The sequence below is a fragment of the Bactrocera neohumeralis genome, chromosome 4, assembly GCF_024586455.1.
Source record: "Bactrocera neohumeralis isolate Rockhampton chromosome 4, APGP_CSIRO_Bneo_wtdbg2-racon-allhic-juicebox.fasta_v2, whole genome shotgun sequence".
Taxonomy (NCBI): Eukaryota; Metazoa; Arthropoda; class Insecta; order Diptera; family Tephritidae; genus Bactrocera; species Bactrocera neohumeralis.
In genome coordinates this window covers 51,342,376-51,362,701 of record NC_065921.1, presented here as the reverse complement: position 1 = coordinate 51,362,701, position 20,326 = coordinate 51,342,376, and the positions used below count along the sequence as shown (strand labels likewise).

Below are 20,326 nucleotides of genomic sequence, written 5' to 3'. Positions count from 1 at the left end.
TAATTTTTACTCAATTTTTCACTTGCTTGGATGGGCGCAAAACCAATCAAAGCAATTTTTTTCCAAAGATTTAGATTTATATTTAATATCAAAATTCGAAGTCCAATATTTCGATTTTGTAGGATTTTTTTTAAGACAAAATCCCCCAAAAAATTAAGCTGGTTCAATACCCAGCCGAGTATTGTACATGGTTATTATGTAAGTATATAGCCCTTCCTTAACGCCAATAAATAAGCCTTGGTTTTTATTGGAGGAATTGTACAAAAAGTTACATCGGTTTATTTCGAAGGCATGTCAATATATATTCATATCATACAGAAATAACTTTAGTATTTATTAATTACCTTCTTTATATTCCACGTTCCCACGAAACCAGATGATTTGTGCGGCTGGCTTTGCATTTCCAACAACACAGTTCAATGATAAATCTTGATTTTCCCTTACCTCTACTTTCGAATTCTGAGTATAGCCTTGTATTTCAATATAGCCAGGTGGTGCTGAATAAAGAACACATCCAAATATTAGAATAATAGTTAAAAACAATAATGTAAGTATAAAAAGATAGTATTTTAAAATTTGAAATGATTTTTGATTTACATATTTGATCGTAAAGGAGGAGATCGACATCTTTTTTTAATCTAAATCTCTTACCGCAGTTTCGATAGAGTTTAGTTTTTTGAAACACACATCGTTAAACAATCACCGAATCAATTCAGTGATGAAGTTATTTATATTTGAGCACTTTAAAGCACAAGTGGTATAACTCCATTTTTTTATACTCTCGCAACAATGTTGCTAAGGAGAGTATTATAGTTTTGTTCACATAACGGTTGTTTGTAAGTCCTAAAACTAAAAGAGTCAGATATAGGGTTATATATACCAAAGTGATCAGGGTGACGAGTAGAGTCGAAATCCGGATGTCTGTCTGTCCGTCCGTCCGTCTGTCCGTCCGTCTGTCCGTCCGTCCGTCCGTGCAAGCTGTAACTTGAGTAAAAATTGAGATATCATGATGAAACTTGGTACACGTATTCCTTGGCTCCATAAGAAGGCTAAGTTCGAAGATGGGCAAAATCGGCCACTGCCACGCCCACAAAATGGCGGAAACCGAAAACCTATAAAGTGTCATAACTAAGCCATAAATAAAGATATTAAAGTGAAATTTGGCACAAAGGATCGCATTAGGGAGGGGCATATTTGGACGTAATTTTTTTTGGAAAAGTGGGCGTGGCCCCGCCCCCTACTAAGTTTTTTGTACGTATCTCGGAAACTACTATAGCTATGTCAACCAAACTCTACAGAGTCGTTTTCTTCAGGCATTTCCATATACAGTTCAAAAATGGAAGAAATCGGATAATAACCACGCCCACCTCCCATACAAAGGTTATGTTGAAAATCACTAAAAGTGCGTTAACGGACTAACAAAAAACGTCAGAAACACTAAATTTTACGGAAGAAATTGCAGAAAGAAGCTTCACCCAGGCTTTTTTTAAAAATTGAAAATGGGCGTGGCCTCGCCCACTTATGGACCAAAAACCATATGTCAGGAACTACTAGACCGATTTCAATGAAATTCGGTATATAATATTTTCTTAACACCCTGATGACATGTACGAAATATGGGTGAAATCGGTTCACAACCACGCCTTCTTCCGATATAACGCTATTTTGAATTCCATCTGATGCCTTCTCTGTATAATACATATGTACATTAGGAACCAATGATGATAGCGGAATAAAACTTTACAAAAATACGGTATTTGAAAAATATGTAAATGACGTATAATGAAATCTCGTTTATCACTTTATCATGCGAGAGTATAAAATGTTCGGTGACACCCGAACTTAGCCCTTCCTTACTTGTTTTTTTTTTTTTGAGTTAGCTATGGTACTGTATTGAGGAAAATGTGTTCTATTTAATGCAATAACGTGGTAGCTTCTAGTTCCCATAGCAACCTCATAAAAAGCAGAAATTACTAGTGCAGTGAATGCTGCCGCCTATCGTTGACAGCACAAGTGGTATAATTGACAAATCCATCATTCGTGCAGTGAATTTCATGGGAGAAAGACTTATTCTCAGTGTTTTTTTGTAATAATTTCTTTAGATGGACTCAGGTGAAGGTAACAGTAGTGAAATTAAGTGTTAAGCTGAAAAATGGCAAAATTTCTTCATTCGTTTGTTGTTGTTGTAAAACCCAATTTGGTGCTTAATCGAAAATGCTAATTCATGTCGTAATGTTTATACTTTCTCAAATAATTGAACGTAAGCTTTGGTTTCAGCCGTTGATGATCCCGGTTCCATAGAGGACAATGAAGCAGCTGCTGATGTGGAAGGGAGACTCAGTACTCATGAAAGTGGTGAAGCAGAGGAAAATGCAGAAGGAAGGCCAAAGAGAGCCCGGAAAAGGCAGAGAAAGGAATGGAAGCGAGAAGAAAGAAAAAAGAAAGCGAAATTCGGGAGACTCTTACGTCACTAGAAAGGGAAAGCCAATTCCAGAGAAGCAATTTAGCAATCTCGATTGCAAATGCACCAAAAAGTGTTTTAACAAAATAACAGAAGAAGAACGAAAAAAAATATTCGAAGCATTTTGGAAAATAGGGACATTCTCTGCCCAAAATGCATTCATTTTTGGTCTTTTGAAACCAATATTACCGGTACGTCGTCGGCCAACCACCGCTGAGAAGAATCGAACAAGTTCAAACAGGTTTGCAAGAGGTACTTCTTAGAAACATTGAAAATCTCAAATGGAAGAATGACGCGAGCTTTGGAGAAGGTCAAAATGGGCTATCCTCCAGGGGACGATAAACGGGGTAAGAAGGTGCCTGGTAACAAAACCTCCGATGAACAAATGGCACAAGTAAGAGCCCATATTTCAGCTTTTCCTTCATACGAATCTCACTACACAAGAAAACACAACCCAAATAGGAAATATTTAGCCGAGAACTTAAATATACGACTTATGTACAATCTGTACAAGGAGCACGTTGAAAGCCAAGGGCTTCAGCCTGTTAGGGAGCATATATATCGAAGAACTTTTAATATCGAGTTCAATCTGCTATATCACGCCCCACATAAAGACACTTGCGTCAAGTGTGATATTTTTTCTAATAAAGTAAAATACTCAACAGATGAAGAAGAAAAGAGAAAGCTCAAGCAGGACCATGAACTTCATTTACGGAAGGCAGAACAAGCTCGCGATTCCATGAAGGCGGATGCTGAAAAAAGTGCTAACAATGACAGCTACTATGCATTCTCTTTTGATTTGGAGAAGTCCCTGCCTTTCCCGGAATTGGTGTGTCAACAGGCCTACTACACACGTAATATGTACGTATACCATTTAGGTTGCCATAAACTTTCAACGAAAATGGGGCTCATGTATTGTTGGGACGAAGTAAATGGTTCTAAAGGTTCACAAGAAATTTCATCGTGTTTAATTAAACACATAAAATTTAGAGCGACAGCAGCCAAACATGTGGTTATGTGTAGTGACACATGCACAGGTCAAAACCGTAACTGGAAAATCGCTATGACGTTGATGAAATATGTCCAAAGTCCAGACAATAATGTAGAAATGATGGACCAAAAGTTCATGCAAAGTGGACATTCATTCCTCCCCAATGACTGTGACTTTGCATCTATTGAAAATTTTGGTAAGTCGCAACAAATATTTACACCTGACGACTGGTATAGAACTATTGCGTTGTCAAGGAAAAAGAATGCCTTTCATGTGACAGTTATGACGATCGATAATTTTTTGTCAGTCGAAAACATCCTAAAAAAAATCACCAAAAGAAAAAAGACTGTGAAGGCCAACCTGTATCGTGGCTGAAAATGCAATGGATACGCTACACAAAAAGTGAGCCTATTAAAATCCTTTTTAAGGAAACTCTATCTGAAGATATGCCGTTTTCAACATTGGATTTCGAGCCAGCAGGAAAAAAAGGACGACCGGTTAATGTTTGCATCATTGATCAGGGTAAGCTGTACACAAGAGCTCGGCCTATTTCAAAAGAAAAAAGGAAAGATATGATGGACTTGCTGCCATACATCCCTCCAGTACACCACAATTATTTCGAGGGGCTTGTTACTAGTGAGACTGCTGAAGATGTTGGCCCACTTCAGGAAGAATCTCAAGAAAGTGACGATGAATAAAAAAAATATTTTTTCACTTATTATACTGTCAATAATGAAATAAATTTAAGTTTTATTGATAATACATGAAAAATTAGATGAGAAAACGAAACAGATTTCAAACTATTTATAAGTTAAATGAAATCTTAAAACCATTTACAGCACAAATGGTATAATCAATTTTCGGTACTCGATAAATCAAGAGTTAATGGACAAAAAGTTTCAAAGACATCAATTTAAGTTAAATAAGACCTTTTTCTGAAGTTTTATTGAAAAAAGTAGTCCAAAAGTTCAATATTATTTTTATATACAACTTTTAGCAAACCCTTTAATATCTCGACAGAAGAAAAAGTGGAGTTATACCACTTGTGCTTTAGGGGGCTCATTTGGTGAACAGATTTTATTAGCTGTAAAATGTAGCATTCTGCAAATACAACATTTTGAGCCCCATTTAACATTAACACTTAGCATAATATGTGGAATCCAAGACAGAATTGCTTAGCTGTCAGAATTGCAAACCAATTCTGTTTTTAATTGGTGTCACGGAATCTGTTTGGATTTTCGTCTTTTCGAACATACACAATATTCGAAACAGCTGTTTACTAATGTGACAAAACTTGAATACATTTGGAAGCAATCCTATTAAGGTTCTTAATTAGTTCCGATTTAAAGACAGATTTTAAGAGATAACATTTATCGAATGAATAAAGACGCATTTGGGTGTTAAATTACGTTTATTACGTTTATTACGTTTGGTAACTCTTCTTTAAGCGGGGGAGCCTGCTTTAGAAGCTTCAAAAAATCGATTTTGTTTTTTGCTTAAATCTCTTTAAAAATTATCTAAGAATATGTCCCCAAAGTTATAGATGGAAATTGTGACCGAGCGTCTAGCAGATATACTCGTATGAACGCATGGGCAAAAAGCGAAAACTTTGACGCGCGATTTCTCGGTTTTTCATTTTTATGATTTTTCTTAATTGGCGGGCAGGATAGAAAAAACTAAACGTCGTATGGAATTGGGGAAAGTTTATTATCTTTGGCATTAAACATTTAAGCAAAAAAAAAACCAAGAAAAGTTAAGTTTGAACATATGTTTAAACAAGATAAAGTAAAATTTTTTTTTAATTAAAAAAAATTTTATTATTTCACGCTTTTTTTTGAAATTTTCTTAGTTCAACTAGAACATAAGTTATAAACAAATATGAATCTCTTTGAATTTTTGTTTTCCGATAGAAATTGCGACCTGCATACTGCACACCGTCCGAAAAATGTACATGCGAAATGCATCAGGCAATTGCTTCCCAAAGGCATAATATTCAAGGTTTCGTATCCAAAAAATTTTCGGATGATGTTTAAATATATAACTATAAACCCTAGAAATTTCGCTTTAATCAATTATTTCTTTCCCTCCCAAAGAAAAAATCTAAAAGAAATCGATTTTTTAAAGCCTATAAGTCAAGCTCCCCCCTTAAATAGTCGCATTGTTTTTCCAAAACTCAATAATTAAGACATTACGTGTTTTATTTTTATATTTTCTCCTAAGAAATAAATATAAATTAATTCATAACAATAAAATAACTTTATTTCTTAATTTACATTTCAAATCTGTCAGCGACTATCTTCTTGCTTTGTTTCTGATAGCCAACAAAATTGGTTTCCGTGACACCCAAAACCGATACATATTCTGTTTCGAACATCAAACCAATAATATCTGAATTCATGACACCAACTACTTTTTCTTATCGGTTTCAATTCTGATTCCGACAACTATCAGAATCCACAACACCTCTGATTGTTGTCTAGTCGTTTTGATACTGTTGCACTGTGTTGCCATAGAGTATAATAGTTTTGTTCAACTAAAACTAAGCGAGCTAAATATAAGGTAAATATATAAATGATCAGGATAACGATAAAAGTTAAAATCCGGGTGACTGTCTGTCTGTCCGTCCGTGCAAACTGTAACTTGAGTAAAAATTGAAATATCTTGATAAAATTTGATATGAGGGTACTTTGGTGCAAAACAAATGCGAGCTCGTAGATGGGCATAACCGTAAGTAAGCCGTAAATTAAGATATAAAACTCTAATTTGGTACAGGGCGTAACGGTAGCAAGATCCACTTGTGGTCGAAAAATTTTGAAAAATGGACGTGATCCCGCCATCTAATATGTTTAATCTACATATCTCCTAAACCACTAAAGCTGCAACAACCAAATTTACACAGCTCAAATGCTATAAGAACTTCTACCGGCAGTGTGAAAATGAATGGAGTCGGAAAATAACCCCGTTCACTCCCCATACTACTAAAAGCGATTCGAGTCAATACTCTCTGAGCCTGTATATACCTAATATAAAATTGATGCGAGATATATCAGCCAATATTTGAGTTATCTCAATGAAAATTACAGAACAAGTTTTACTCATAACAGTATATATTTGTGCCTAATAGATAGAATTTAACGCAAACTTGACCTACCCCCCATATAACTAATATCAGGATTTTCGAACAACTGGCTGGGTTTACTCTGTGTGATTGGTGATCGTATGCGAGGGACCTTATGAAATAGAAGGAACAGTTTTTTAGTATGTGGCATGATAATAGTTAATAGATAAAATCAGGACGATACTATTCCGAATTCCCAAATTCCATGTACTGGAAAGTAATAGGTCGATTTAAAAAAATTTATTGAACCAATCGTTACAATTCTTAAAAATTTTTCAAAATAGGTTCCTTCTGCGTCAAAGCAGCGCTGCCAGTGGAAGGAAGGAGTCACGGAATGCATTATCCGGAATAGCCGAGAGCCGAGGTGAATACTGCTTGGATCCCCTCTGTCGTCTCAAAATGCTTGCCTTTCATTGACTTTTTCAGGGATCATACCCAAAGATCCATGACTCGTCACCCGTAATTAAGTTATTTAAAAATTGGGGGTCACTTGTCATGTTCAAATTTTCTTGGCACGCTTCCACTCGCCTTAATTTTTGTGATCATCTTCGCGCACATCTTTCTCATGTTCAAGTCCTCGGTCACAATGTCATGAACACAGATATTTTTAACATCTGGGCAATTAAACGAATACTTAGTCGACGGTCTGAGTTCAAAATTTTACGAGTCACATTGTCGGTGTTTGTCGAAGTCGCAGGTCTCCCAGCACGGTCTTCATCACCGACCTCTTCCCGGCCCTCCAAAAAGGCCTAGTGCCACTGAAACACACCATTTCTTGCTAAAGCAACATCTGGGTAAGCCTGCTTGATTATATCAAACGTCTCTGAGGCATATTTACCGAGTTTCACACATCGCGTAACTCTGCTCTAACAAACGCTGTATTTTCGGCTTGCACCACTCACAGAAACACGTCGTGTGTAAATGTTTGTCCTGACTCTCCAGGTGCTCGGAGACAAGCCGCTTGTTCGTTAGCTAGGAACGCGCTCTACCGAATCCAGTCAGTGCGCGCAAGTTATGTTCCGTACCTAAATATAAATATTGTAAACACACTATAATAATAAACATACTTTAATCCCACATTCCAAAACTTCCCACATTCCTATATACATGTTTCTTTATTCACATATCCTAAAATTTCCATATCCACAGTTCTTTTCCCAGGCACTCACTTCCCGACTAACTTGTATATATAATCCCCATAAAAGCATCGGTTCTTTATTTTTTTGGTTACCGACTTACTATGTTTCTTTCATTCATATTCAGTCTTAAGATTGCATCAGAATAAAAATTATAACGAGGAGAATTTGATCTATTTGGTTTTATTTAATACTCTGTAGAATCAACCTAAGTTCAAAAATATTAGTCGCACGCTCCGAAGTACAGTCGCGGCGGAAGAAAATCAGTCCTATTACTTTCCCGACTAACCTTGTATATATACATATATATAAAATCGCTTGGATCCTCTGGTTGATGTTTTAGACGTTTTTTTTAAAAAAAGTATTTCACCCGATACATATATATAAAATCGCTTGGATCCTCTGGTTGATGTTTTAGACCTTAAAGTATTTCCCTGACTTTGATTCTTGCCAGAGGCAAGAGTATGAAATGTTCGGTTGCAGCCGAACTTAGCTCTTCCTTACTTGTTATTCTTAATTTTACATTTTATTCTGTTGAGATATATTGTAGGTCATAACAAGTTTTAGTAAAATTGAGAAATCTCGATGGAATGGGTTACGCGTGACCATCCGAAGATATTAATATTGCAGGCAAAATAGGATAATCGTCTGAATCGTCATCAATTAAAAATAATGTCAAAAGTATACTTTCTGTAGTTCAGACCCTTCAAAAAATACCACGGCACGCCGATCTAATAAGTTCTTAGCAAACAAAAGATATACGAATATATCAAGATAGCCTCCTTTTAGCTCAATACACTTGACCCGGTGCTCCAACGCGGTGCAATTGTGGACAAACACTTTTTTCTTCGCCAAATACACACGTTTTTTTGAGAATCGTTCAAATCATTGAGGTTCAAGCCCTGTAACGCAATTCATGCTTTGTGAAACCCAGAAATCAGTGGCTGTCACCTTTCCGGCTGAATGAACACTATTCGTCTTTTTTAGAGCAGGGTCGTTGGGTGAAGTCTACTATTTTTTGATATCTTATATGCGGAAAAACCATGTTTCGTCGACGGTCACAAAATGGCATCCTGCTGTGTAGTGACTGTGGTCGGGACACCTCAACAACCGACGTGCGGTAAAACTCGTTGAACCAATTTTTGACAGATCGAAAGAAAAAACTTATCGTAAAATATCTTTGATACAGCGCGATTACTGACCCAAAAGCATCGATGGCTCATTCTTCATCTTCTGCCTGCACGCCTGCTTACACACCCGCCCAAAACAACAAGCTACTAGTTGGGTTTATTCTAATTACCTTTCTACATACAAAGAGATCATTATATAAAATATTTCAAAGTATTGAATGAATATGTTTTAAAAATGATGTTTTACTAACAAAATCGTTTTTGAACCAACACTTTGAAAATAAGAAAGCTGTGCTATTTTGGATACAAACACTTCTTTCGTAAGAGGAAGCACACTTCGTATCGACACGATCTTCTATAAATGAATCATCTATTTTTAAAATATTGATATATGTACTTATATGTATGTAGTGTAGTGGTACAATTGTGACTATTTGGATATCCTAAGAAAAAAAAAAATATGAAAAGAGTTAAACGAATTTTCCTTTGGGAAACAATTATGAATATACTTAACGACCAACGACTTTTCTATGAATTATTGCCACATCAAAAAAGATATGGTATTAAAAATTAAAAATGCAATAATTACTTATTAATTATATTATGTATTCCAATTACATTGTATAGTCAAACATTATTAGCACAGCCTCTGATCTTTAATTCTTTATTATTGTTTGTTGAGATTTTTTAATAATCTTTAGGGTTTAAGAAACAAAAACTAGGCTAAAAATAATCATAAACCAAAAATTAAACAAGTAAGGAAGGGCTAAGTTCGGGTGTCAGCGAACATTTTATACTCTCGCATGATAAAGTGATAATCGAGATTTCATTATACATCATTTACATATTTTTCAAATACCGTATTTTTGTAAAGTTTTATTCCGCTATCATCATTGGTTCCTAATGTATATACTCGTATTATACAGAAAAGGCATCAGATGGAATTCAAAATAGCGTTATATTGGAAGAAGGCGTGGTTGTGAACCGATTTCATCCATATTTCGTACATGTCATCAGGGTGTTAAGAAAATATTATATACCGAATTTCATTGAAATCGGTAGAGTAGTTCCTGAGATATGGTTTTTGGTCCATAAGTGGGCGAGGCCACACCCATTTTCAATTTTTAAAAAAAGCCTGAGTGCAGCTTCCTTCTGCCATTTCTTCCGTAAAATTTAGTGTTTCTGACGTTTTTGTTAGTCGGTTAACGCACTTTTAGTGATTTTCAACATAACCTTTGTATGGGAGGTGGGCGTGGTTATTATCCGATTTTTGAACTATATATGGAAATGCCTGAAGAAAACGACTCTATAGAGTTTGGTTGACATAGCTATAGTAGTTTCCGAGATATGTACAAAAAACTTAGTAGGGGGCGGGGCCATGCCCACTTTTCCAAAAAAATTGCGTCCAAATATGCCCCTCCCTAATGCGATCTTTTGTGCCAAATTTCACTTTAATATCTTTATTTATGGCTTAGTTATGACACTTTATAGGTTTTCGGTTTCCACCATTTTGTGGGCGTGGCAGTGGGCCGATTTTGCCCATCTTCGAACTTAACCTTCTTATGGAGCCAAGGAATACGTGTACCAAGTTTCATCATGATATCTCAATTTTTACTCAAGTTACAGCTTGCACGGACGGACGGACAGACAGACATCCGGATTTCGACTCTACTCGTCACCCTGATCACTTTGGTATATATAACCCTATATCTGACTCTTTTAGTTTGAGGACTTACAATCAACCGTTATGTGAACAAAACTATAATACTCTCCTTAGCAACATGGTTGCGAGAGTATAAAAATTTTCTAAACATAAAATGGAAAATTGAGAAGGTTGGGATTAATTAATGACTTTATAGTCACGGTTTTTATGCATTTCTTATGAATTTATAAAATAAAAAGTAGTCAATCCACATAAGTAAAAAGCTTTTAGTATTTTACTTACCTATGACTGTTAACTTTGCATTTGCTCGTATGGCTGAGTGAAGACGTGCTGGGCCCACTTGGCACTGATACTCCGCATCGTCAGTAATAGACGCATTCGATATTCGTAGATTATATACACCTTGATTTCGATCACCCAAAACCGAATAACGTGGAAACCCAGGAATAACAGCTGAGAACCCTAGTGCAAACCCGTCTTTTGTCCATTGCACAGCGCCTGCTTTATTGGACACTTCGCAGCGCATCATAGCTTCCGCTCCTTCTAATACTTGTAAATCGTATGGAGTTACTCTGAACTTCTGTTGCTGAGCCAGTATTGGTGGGGGTAACACCATAAACAGCAGGATGAACAAATATACTAAAATAAATGAATAAGTTAACATGAATTCATTGTATAATAAACGTAAGACTGAATGTCTATAATGATTTGTTTTCCTATTAAATTGTTTAAATGCACGTTTTTCCCGATCTACCATCAACGAAAGGATTTAAGATTAAATACCTGTTTTTTATATAATAAAAATCAAAAACTTCCCCTTTACATTTTTTATTGAAAACTTTTTTTTTATCAACTTGATCTTATTTGGGCAATCAAAATAGTTCGTCTTTTTTCTATATAAAAAATCAGTGGTTGGAATCTAGACAACAATTATGCTTAATTCTATAAGTGTATTTAATATTAAGATAAGATATTGATTAAAATGTTTAGATTTTCCGCTTTTTAATATAATATTTAACGGCGCACCTTAATGCTAATTTATAGGAAAGTTCACAAATCGTACTGAAAACTAGCGCTTTTACCTACAATAAGTACAATTACATTTTTTTTTACGAAAATTCACCCAACCGTAAAAGAAATACACTATAAAACGATTTTGAAAGCATGGACAAGCCAAAAATAAAAAAAAAGCATTTAAACAATAGTGGGAATTCTGTTGAAGATGGGAATATGCAATAACTGAAATAACATTGTGTGAGAATGAAAGCTCACAACCATACAACTAGAACCACTCTTAAACTAAGATGTCTTAACTCAAATGTACATACATACATATACAAGTATGTATGCTTATACAAGGTGTGTTCCAAAGTAAACAGGACTTTTTGAATCTAGCGCCTCCTGGTGGAGCCATCTATATGTCTCGAAACTGTGCGTGAATTCATCAAAAATCAGCCGAAATCATCATTGAAATTCATGGAAATGAAATTGAACATCTCCAAAACATCGATTTATCGCATTTTGACCGAACATTTGGGCTTACGAAAGATGTGTGCACGGTTTGTTCAGCACAAATTGACTGATGACCAAAAATTGCTCAGAATCCAACATTCGAAGGACATCAAGTGACCGATTATTTGACCAAAAATCACATTTTAACCATTAACCACTCCCCGTATTCACCTGATATGGAACTGTGCAACTTCTTCCTTTTTGGAAAAATGCATTTGCCCATGAAAGGAATGCGTCATACAGACGTAGAGGCCATTCAAATGGCTTCCACCGGCATAATGGCGGCAATACCGTGCAAAAAGCTGTATTGAAGCAGAAGGAGACTATTTTGAATAAAATAAATTGATTTTGCCGAAAAACCATTTGTTCTGTTTTTTTAAAGTCCTGTTTACTTTGGAAAGCACCTTGTATGTAAATGTATATCTCCTTAGCACTTATACAAAACAGTATAAACACTTAATATTTGTATGCACATACACTATTTTCTGTTTACCTTAGAATACTATACATGATAAAATACTAAAACAATATTGACAATGGGTTAAATAACTTACATGAAGTGTTACATATGTACATATATACATATGTATGCATACAACCTTTGGTTAAACTCAAGATCATTATTAAACAAGCTACCGATTAAAGCGATCTCCAACATTTCAATACCATACTTGCATAACGAAAGAGGCTTAAAATTCAGTTTTTTCAGTGCTTCTACTGATATGAGACATGGCAAACTTTCATCCAAACTCATTTGTTTGGTAATTTTAAACTTAACTACCTCTTTTGGACATTCACTGCGTTCATGATTTTAAGGGCTCATAAACATGTGCGGTATTTATAAAACTATTTTAGTTCTCATCTTCAAGATCTCATTTTTTTCGAAGAACGGGAGGATGGTATAATAATACCATTGAGAGGATTATGTATCGAAATCATTTATCGTAACAACTAAAAACAGGAAATATAAGGCATTTTGCAGAAGTTTTCATATTTGTTGGGTGTATATTGTTCTTTAAAAGTCAATTTGCAATTTTCAAACTGTAATACATGTGGTCTTACAACATTGATTCGATCAATTTTATTAAAAAATATGTCTTTTATGAAATGTTATGAGTTTCATAAATCTCTTATTACCAAATCTTACATTTTAAAATATATGTATACATTTTTATAATGTAAATTAGTATTAAAGGACTATATATTTTAAACTTTAAGCTGAATTTAATAAGTGTAATAACATCCCAATTCAATTATCGTGACCGCATAAGGGACGTTGTGATCGACTGATTGTCAGCAGATTAAACAACAATCGAATCAATATAGTAGGCACAACAAGTCATACTCGTATTTACATTCACGTTTGGTATGCACACATTGACTAAAATAGTACAATTTCACGTGAAAGTGTAACATATAATTACACAGAAACTGTTATACAATAAAATTTACAATAATAAAAATTAACTTTCTTATTCTGTTAACTAATAACATTGAATTGATATATAATTATTTGTTCCCATTATTACAAAAAACAAGAAAAAACGTTAACTTCGACTGCACCGAAGCTAATATACCCTTCAAAGCTGCATTTCTTTTAGTAACTATGTGTCCCGTTTGTATGGAAGCTATATGCTATAGAAATCCGACCTGAACACTTTTTTGGGAGATTATATTACTACCTTAAGCAGTAATCCACGTCAAATTTCGTGAAGATACCACGTCAAATGCCAAAGTTTTCCATACAAGCCCTCGATTCCAATCGTTCAGTTTGTATGGCAACTATATGCTATAGTGAGTCGATCTGAACAATTTCTTTCGATATTACATTATTTCTATGAACAATAACTCGTACCAAAGTTTCCCATGCAAGCATTCGATTCCGATCATTCAGTTTGTATGGCAGCTATATGCTATAGTAAGCCGATCTGAAAAATTTCTTCGGAGATAACATTGTTACCCTAGAATATAACCTGTGCCAACTTTTGTGACGATACATTGTCAAATGTGAAAGTTTTCCATACAAGAATTTGATTCCGATCGTTCAGTTTGTATGGCAGCTATTTGTTATCCATTATTTGTGGTCCAATATCGGCAGTTCCGACAAATGAGCATATCTTAAAAACTGAACTGAACTAGTTCGTATATATACAGACAGACAGACAGACAGACGGACGGACAGGCAGACATACGGACATGGCTAAATCGGCTCATTTTTATATGTATATACTTTATAGGGTCTCCGACGCTTTTTTCTGGGTGTTACAAAATTCGTGACAAACTTAATATACCGTGTTTTTATACCACCTTGTGATGCATAAGAATAAAAGAAAACAAGTACGGAAGCGCTAAGTTCGGGTGCAACCGATTTTTTTATATTCTATTTTCAAAAACCAAAGCCAGGGAAATACCATATGCTGCTCAACGTCAACCAGAGAATGAGTAAAACACACTCTTATTTTCTTTGATATCGGGTGATTTTTAAGAGCTTGATAACTTTTTTAAAAAAAAAACGCATAATATTTGCAAAATCTCATCGGTTCTTTATTTGAAACGTTAGATTGGTTCATGACATTTACTTTTTGAAGATAATTTCATTTAAATGTTGACTCATGTGGTTTCAACAAGATGGCGCTACATGCCACACAGCTCGCGATTCTATGGCCATTTTGAGGGAAAACTTCGGAGAACAATTCATCTCAAGAAATGGAGTAAACAAGATCATGCGATTTAACGCCTTTAGACTATTTTTATGGGGCTACGTCAAGTCTAAAGTCTACAGATATAAGCCACCAACTAATCCAGCTTTGGAAGACAACATTTCCGAAAAATCTATTGGCCGAAATTCGAAAAAGTCTCGAATGAAATTTAAATGAAATTATATATATTTCTCACACATAAAAAATCACCCGATATAACTCACATGTTCGCCGATATATGTGGCAAAAGTCACCCGGAAGTTAAAAAATCTTTGTATTAGGTCTCTGAAATTCAATTATATATATATCTCACACATTTACAGATATTTGCGGTAAAAAGTCAAGTATAGGTACTGGGGTCCAAATATTCGGTACCTAAAGGCTTAGACAGTTTTTATTGGATTTGAGTCATTTCTAGCCCTAAAGTGGTATACTCAAAAGACGTTATTAGTGCAAAGTTGTATCGCGTTATATTGATTGCTTCTTGATTTACACCCTGCAAAGTGAAAGAATCAAATGGAATTTAAAACTGTGTTATAAGGGAAATCGGCGTGGTTGTAGTCTTCACCTAAAAGTGAGCGGTGTCATGCCCATCGTCCAATTTTGATGCCTGCTCCTACAAAACCTTTTTATACCATCTCGGGTGTCAAATTTTATATCTCTGTCGTATTTCGTTATTGATTTACCGCACTTTTAATAGTTTTTAACAGTGCCGTTATATATGGAGTGGAAGGGATGAACAAAACTATTATACTTTTTTGCAACATGTTGCAAGAGAATTTGGTATAAATTGCAAAATAGTTATCTTAACATTAGCCACAAATTGAGTTAAGCCCTTATAGAACTCACTTCTAACAAGGCAGGTAATAACAACAAGTCATATAATACCATATACATAACTATTTTCTTTCAACTATTACATTATTAACGTACATTTCCTACAAACTCAGTGAAATATGGAGGGGTAAAAAAACATCATTAATACGAAATCAGAAAACCTAAATTTTCTGACTTGGATCGGAACGAATATTCTAAGTTCCAATTCCAAAAACGATATCATTCGGTTTTATTTACCAGGAGGTATAAAATCCCAGAGGTGCCTCCTTCCTAATTCGGAGACTCACGTCTTCCATGAAAGCAAGTTTTCATGGAGGCCAAATATTGAGGAGAGAGTAAGGAAGACTTCGGTTGCCTTATATTGCTGTAGAGCAGCTTTAGAGAAAAGGTAGAGTTTCAGTGAACGTTTTCTCGGATGGATCTTAGCTAGGAGAAAAGGTTTGAGGGAGAGTTTTCTGTATGGAACTTTCGTCAATTCTAGCTTTAATGCACACACACCAGAACAGTAATACTAGCGCTGAGCTCGCCAGCTGTGCACTCAAAGCTATTCAAGGAGCGTCTGTTTTCAATAAAAGAGCTACTCAATCATCAGACTCGTTTGGGTGCCTGGTCGACGACCCGCCTACGAAACAGCGAAATCGTTTTACCTAGAGTAGAACGCAGGGAATCTTTTGAGCTACTTGCCCTTAGATTGGCCATTGTCCAATAGCCATTCATGCGATAAGGCTAAAAAACTTGACGGACGGGAGTTGTTAAAGTTGAATGGGGTAGGGTGAAGTGGAAACATCAAATCATTTTCTCCAGCGTTGTTCAGCTTTTGTAAGACTGAGATTGAAACGTCTCAGCAGTCTTACCTTCGGCGAACCAGGAAACGTAGCAGAAACTGACATTAGCCGTCTCAACAAATTTGTGATATATTCAATGCATTTTGTTGATTTTAAAGGGTCTTCTGATATGTTATATAACCTAAAACTCCTATTTAGGTAACACAACAGACCGGCGATCGAAGCTGTCCAAATGAGTTCCAAGTGGGTCGACCTTGTAACCTAACCTAACTTAAACCAGTTGTGAAGAGACTTAGAAAATATAATAAACAATTTAAGTTTTGAAGAAAAATATTCATGAAATTTTAATTTGACGAGATTAAAAAAATTGTGCATGGATTACTGCCTAATGGAACCCTCAGAGTGGACACTTAAAGCCGAGCATTTTCTCATTTACGCTCGGTTCGACCTTGAGCGTCCAATCTGCGGGCACCCTAAATTGTTCAGATCGGATCACCATAAAATATATCTGTCATACAAACTGAAAGATTGGAATCAAGTGTTTGTATAGAAAAATGTTTCATTTCATGTTTTTTTTTTTGTTTTTCCGCTATGTTGTATGTATGTATGTATGTAAACAATCTAACCTTTTCAACGATGAGTGTGCTAAGTAATTTTTAAATTAATAAATTTAGGTAAAATATAGCAAAATAAAAGTGAAATGTGAACTTATTTCAATGTTTAGAGTGTATATTTAAATATACAGAGTGAAAAACGTGAAAAAAATTTAGTGAAACATAGAGAAATACCTTGTGTTATTAGTGCAAATTTTTATTAGTTATTTTTATATTATTTTTGGATATTTCTTCTCTGGAGAAGCTCCCCAATCCGCACATACCCCATTTATACGGAAATTCGGTTCTTTTACCCCTCCGCCAAAGTAATCGGAATCGTGCCACTATGTTTGCTTCTCTACTGTGGAAAGGACCAATAGCTAAATTTTGAATTCAGTCAATTTCTAACAAATGTTAAAGTAAATATATGCAACTACATATGACTTGCTACCCTTTAACCACTCGTTAATCCAAACATGTTAGGATTATTCACTTTCTTTCGAGCTCCCATTATAATAAATAAACAAACTAAATTTTAATGTACGTGCATATGTATATCATGTACATATAGACATATTTATTAGGTGCACATGGATGAACATACATAGATATTGTTTAAACTCAATATACATACATACATACCTAGAACGAAGTTAGAAGTCGTTAAAACCTAGTATGAATGAACGACAACAGCAAAAAATCACTTGATCAGTTCTTTTTTATTGAGTTCAACAAATTAATATAGATACATATGTACATATGCACATGTATTACTCTACTATGTACATAATTATTAGTATGTGGGCTTAAGTCATTACTATGATCATAGACTCGAAATGTTTGCGTCTTATGCTAGCGTGGTAAAGATGCCTCCAATCGGGTCCTAAACCAGTTTTGTGCTACTACGTTCGACGGTAACACGAATTATTGATGTGTATACTTGCACATAGTTAGGCAGATACAAATTACGATACTCAGAGGTGTATACATACATGACCGTATTTATGTAGATGATTATATATACATATATTTGTGTATATCTAGTGTCAGCTGCTCTACGTTGGATAACAAATAACAAGAACCTGGCACGCCATTTTTGTCAAAGCACAGGTGCATCAGAAAAATTACTTCAGCGGTTACATGTCCATACAAACATATGAATATGAGGATGAAGTTTTGCACATTAGTATGTACATAATTATGTATATATGTACATATGTTAATAGAGTTTTTACGAATAAATTATGAATACATATATACATATACATATGTATATATGCATGTACATATATATGTACGCCATTGCTGAACCGGGATTGCAAAATGAATGAAGCATTTTCATACGCCGTCGCTAATACAAAATACATGAGAAGGAACTCACCATTGGGCATAATACGGCGATTCGTAAGGCGAGAAGTTCGCAAACTTTGCCAGCTAAGCGCAGTGTATAGATGAAATGGACACCAAAGTCGCCATTTGCTGCTGGCGTCTTTTATATTTCCTCTTGTGAATGAATTTTCAGTCTTGCTATCTTCCCGTTTTTCCGGTAGTAGTTGTGGTAACATTTTGAATTTATAGTTGAGTTTATTATGATTACATTATTTGCATAGGGCTTTCATATTAATCGTTTTATATACAAACTTTCATGTATGGACTTTTTAAATTAATTTTAATTTATAATGTTCACATTAATTTCCATTATAATTTTTGATTACAATCCCGTATTTTGGCACTATATATGTAGATTAATATAAGTACATGCTTATGTACATGTAAATACATATATAATATCACTTTTTTAATCTTTAGTATTTATTATTATATATGCTTCTTCACTTTATGCAAATTTATCGTTTCTACTTATGTATGTACGTTATTCAACTACATAATGTATGTATGTATATTAAACATTATTATTTTCACGAACCTTATTTTTCGCATATGCATTCACAAACGGATATGCATTAGTATATTTATGTGATTTTTGAGATCTTCGAATTGATTTGGGAAACGGATTCGTGTCATTTTTCTTTTTAGAAAATAAAATGTTTTCTTCGAAAACAAATTTGTATACACATATCCATACATACATACATAGATACATACATATGCTATAATATGTATCTACATACATATGTATATCTGTACATTTACTTGCAAGTGCTTAACTCTTAGTTAAAGATACAAATTTAGATAATCTTGAATTAATTGACATTTGTTTATTTTGCAGTCGAAACAGAGTTACACAAATTTCATAAAGCCACTTATTTTACACATGCGCTATAATGCATACATAGCTATGTATAGACGCAAACTCTAGAATTATTGCTCCATAGGATATTTAAACACATTGTAATTTTTGCCGATACACAAGATTTTGATTGCATACATATGTATGTACATATATGTATTTGTATTCCTGTTTATCCAATCTTGGAAATAAGTACATACAACGGAGAACATACTTGATTTCCAATTGCAACTAGTGTCTTTGCAAAATTACTAACTTATTAGTGTCTCCACTTTAACTCTTTAGAGATTTAAAATAATTGTAGCCCATTGAATCATACATAATCATCATTGGTACAAATATTTTACAGATATAACAGCTACTGTTGTCCAAATGCTGAGATGGCGAGCAAGGCAATTAAAATGCCCACACACATCCGTTTTATCCAAAAGAGAAGCATATGTACATATGTAACTACATATATGTAATATGCACACACATAAGTGTTTTCTTAGTTTATTTACACAGGCCGTGCACAAGAAGAAATTCACAACGTCGATTCCGAATAAGGGCTAAAAATGTACTAACCACACATTTTTCATAATACGGGTACAACCATGGTATTTTCTGCATGGTGGAAAACAATCCATGAATAGAGAAATTCGGTATACACTACTGCAGCCAACGCATTTCATCTCGGCTCACAAGAGTTTGTGCACATGCCTATACAACATACTTTAATGCACGCACGTATTGTAAAACAAGTGTGTTTGTTGTATTTTCACAATGAAGAGAAAATGAAGCTCTTATATTTTTTAAGAGAGGATGAGACTTCGTGATATGTGTTGGATACTCGAAAACAATACACTTACGTTAACGTGTTAGCTGATTATGTTATTACGTACGTGGAATGAACGTAAACCTTTTCAACGAGACCCTTTCATTGCCATACAAAATAAAAATAAAGGTGAAAACATAATTTCTGGCATAAGGTTCCAAGAGATTGTACTTCAGGTTTAATTATAAAAATGATTCATACAAATACTATTTGTCAATTGAAAAAATAATGAATTATTTTTTTTTTCTGTAAATATTGCGAACATTCTTATGTTTAGAAGTACATTTTTTATTTATGAATTGTTTTAGTTTTAATATATTTGAGATATAAACT

At 34.5% G+C, this 20,326-nt stretch overlaps 1 protein-coding gene and 1 pseudogene across 7 annotated transcripts in view; one reads left to right on the top strand and one right to left on the bottom strand.

The window, feature by feature from the left end:
• LOC126754493 (nephrin) overlaps positions 1 to 19,956 on the bottom strand; it is a 99,895-nt gene extending 79,939 nt beyond the window's left edge. For 3 of the 7 annotated variants that reach the window (XM_050466505.1, XM_050466510.1, XM_050466511.1), the window contains exons 1-4: positions 18,853 to 19,004; positions 18,307 to 18,657; positions 10,782 to 11,138; positions 345 to 497 (exon numbers count right to left, since the gene is read on the bottom strand). In XM_050466505.1, coding sequence (XP_050322462.1) covers positions 345 to 497; positions 10,782 to 11,138; positions 18,307 to 18,490 — 694 coding nt within the window. In that variant the 5' untranslated portion in view covers positions 18,491 to 18,657; positions 18,853 to 19,004. Of the gene's footprint in view, positions 1 to 344; positions 498 to 10,781; positions 11,139 to 18,306; positions 18,658 to 18,852; positions 19,005 to 19,495 lie in introns of those variants that run through there. The other 4 variants (XM_050466507.1, XM_050466506.1, XM_050466508.1 and 1 more) reach the window with 4 other exon arrangements.
• On the top strand, positions 1,873 to 4,072 carry LOC126754539 (uncharacterized; annotated as a pseudogene).
• Positions 19,957 to 20,326: the final 370 nt, after the last annotated feature.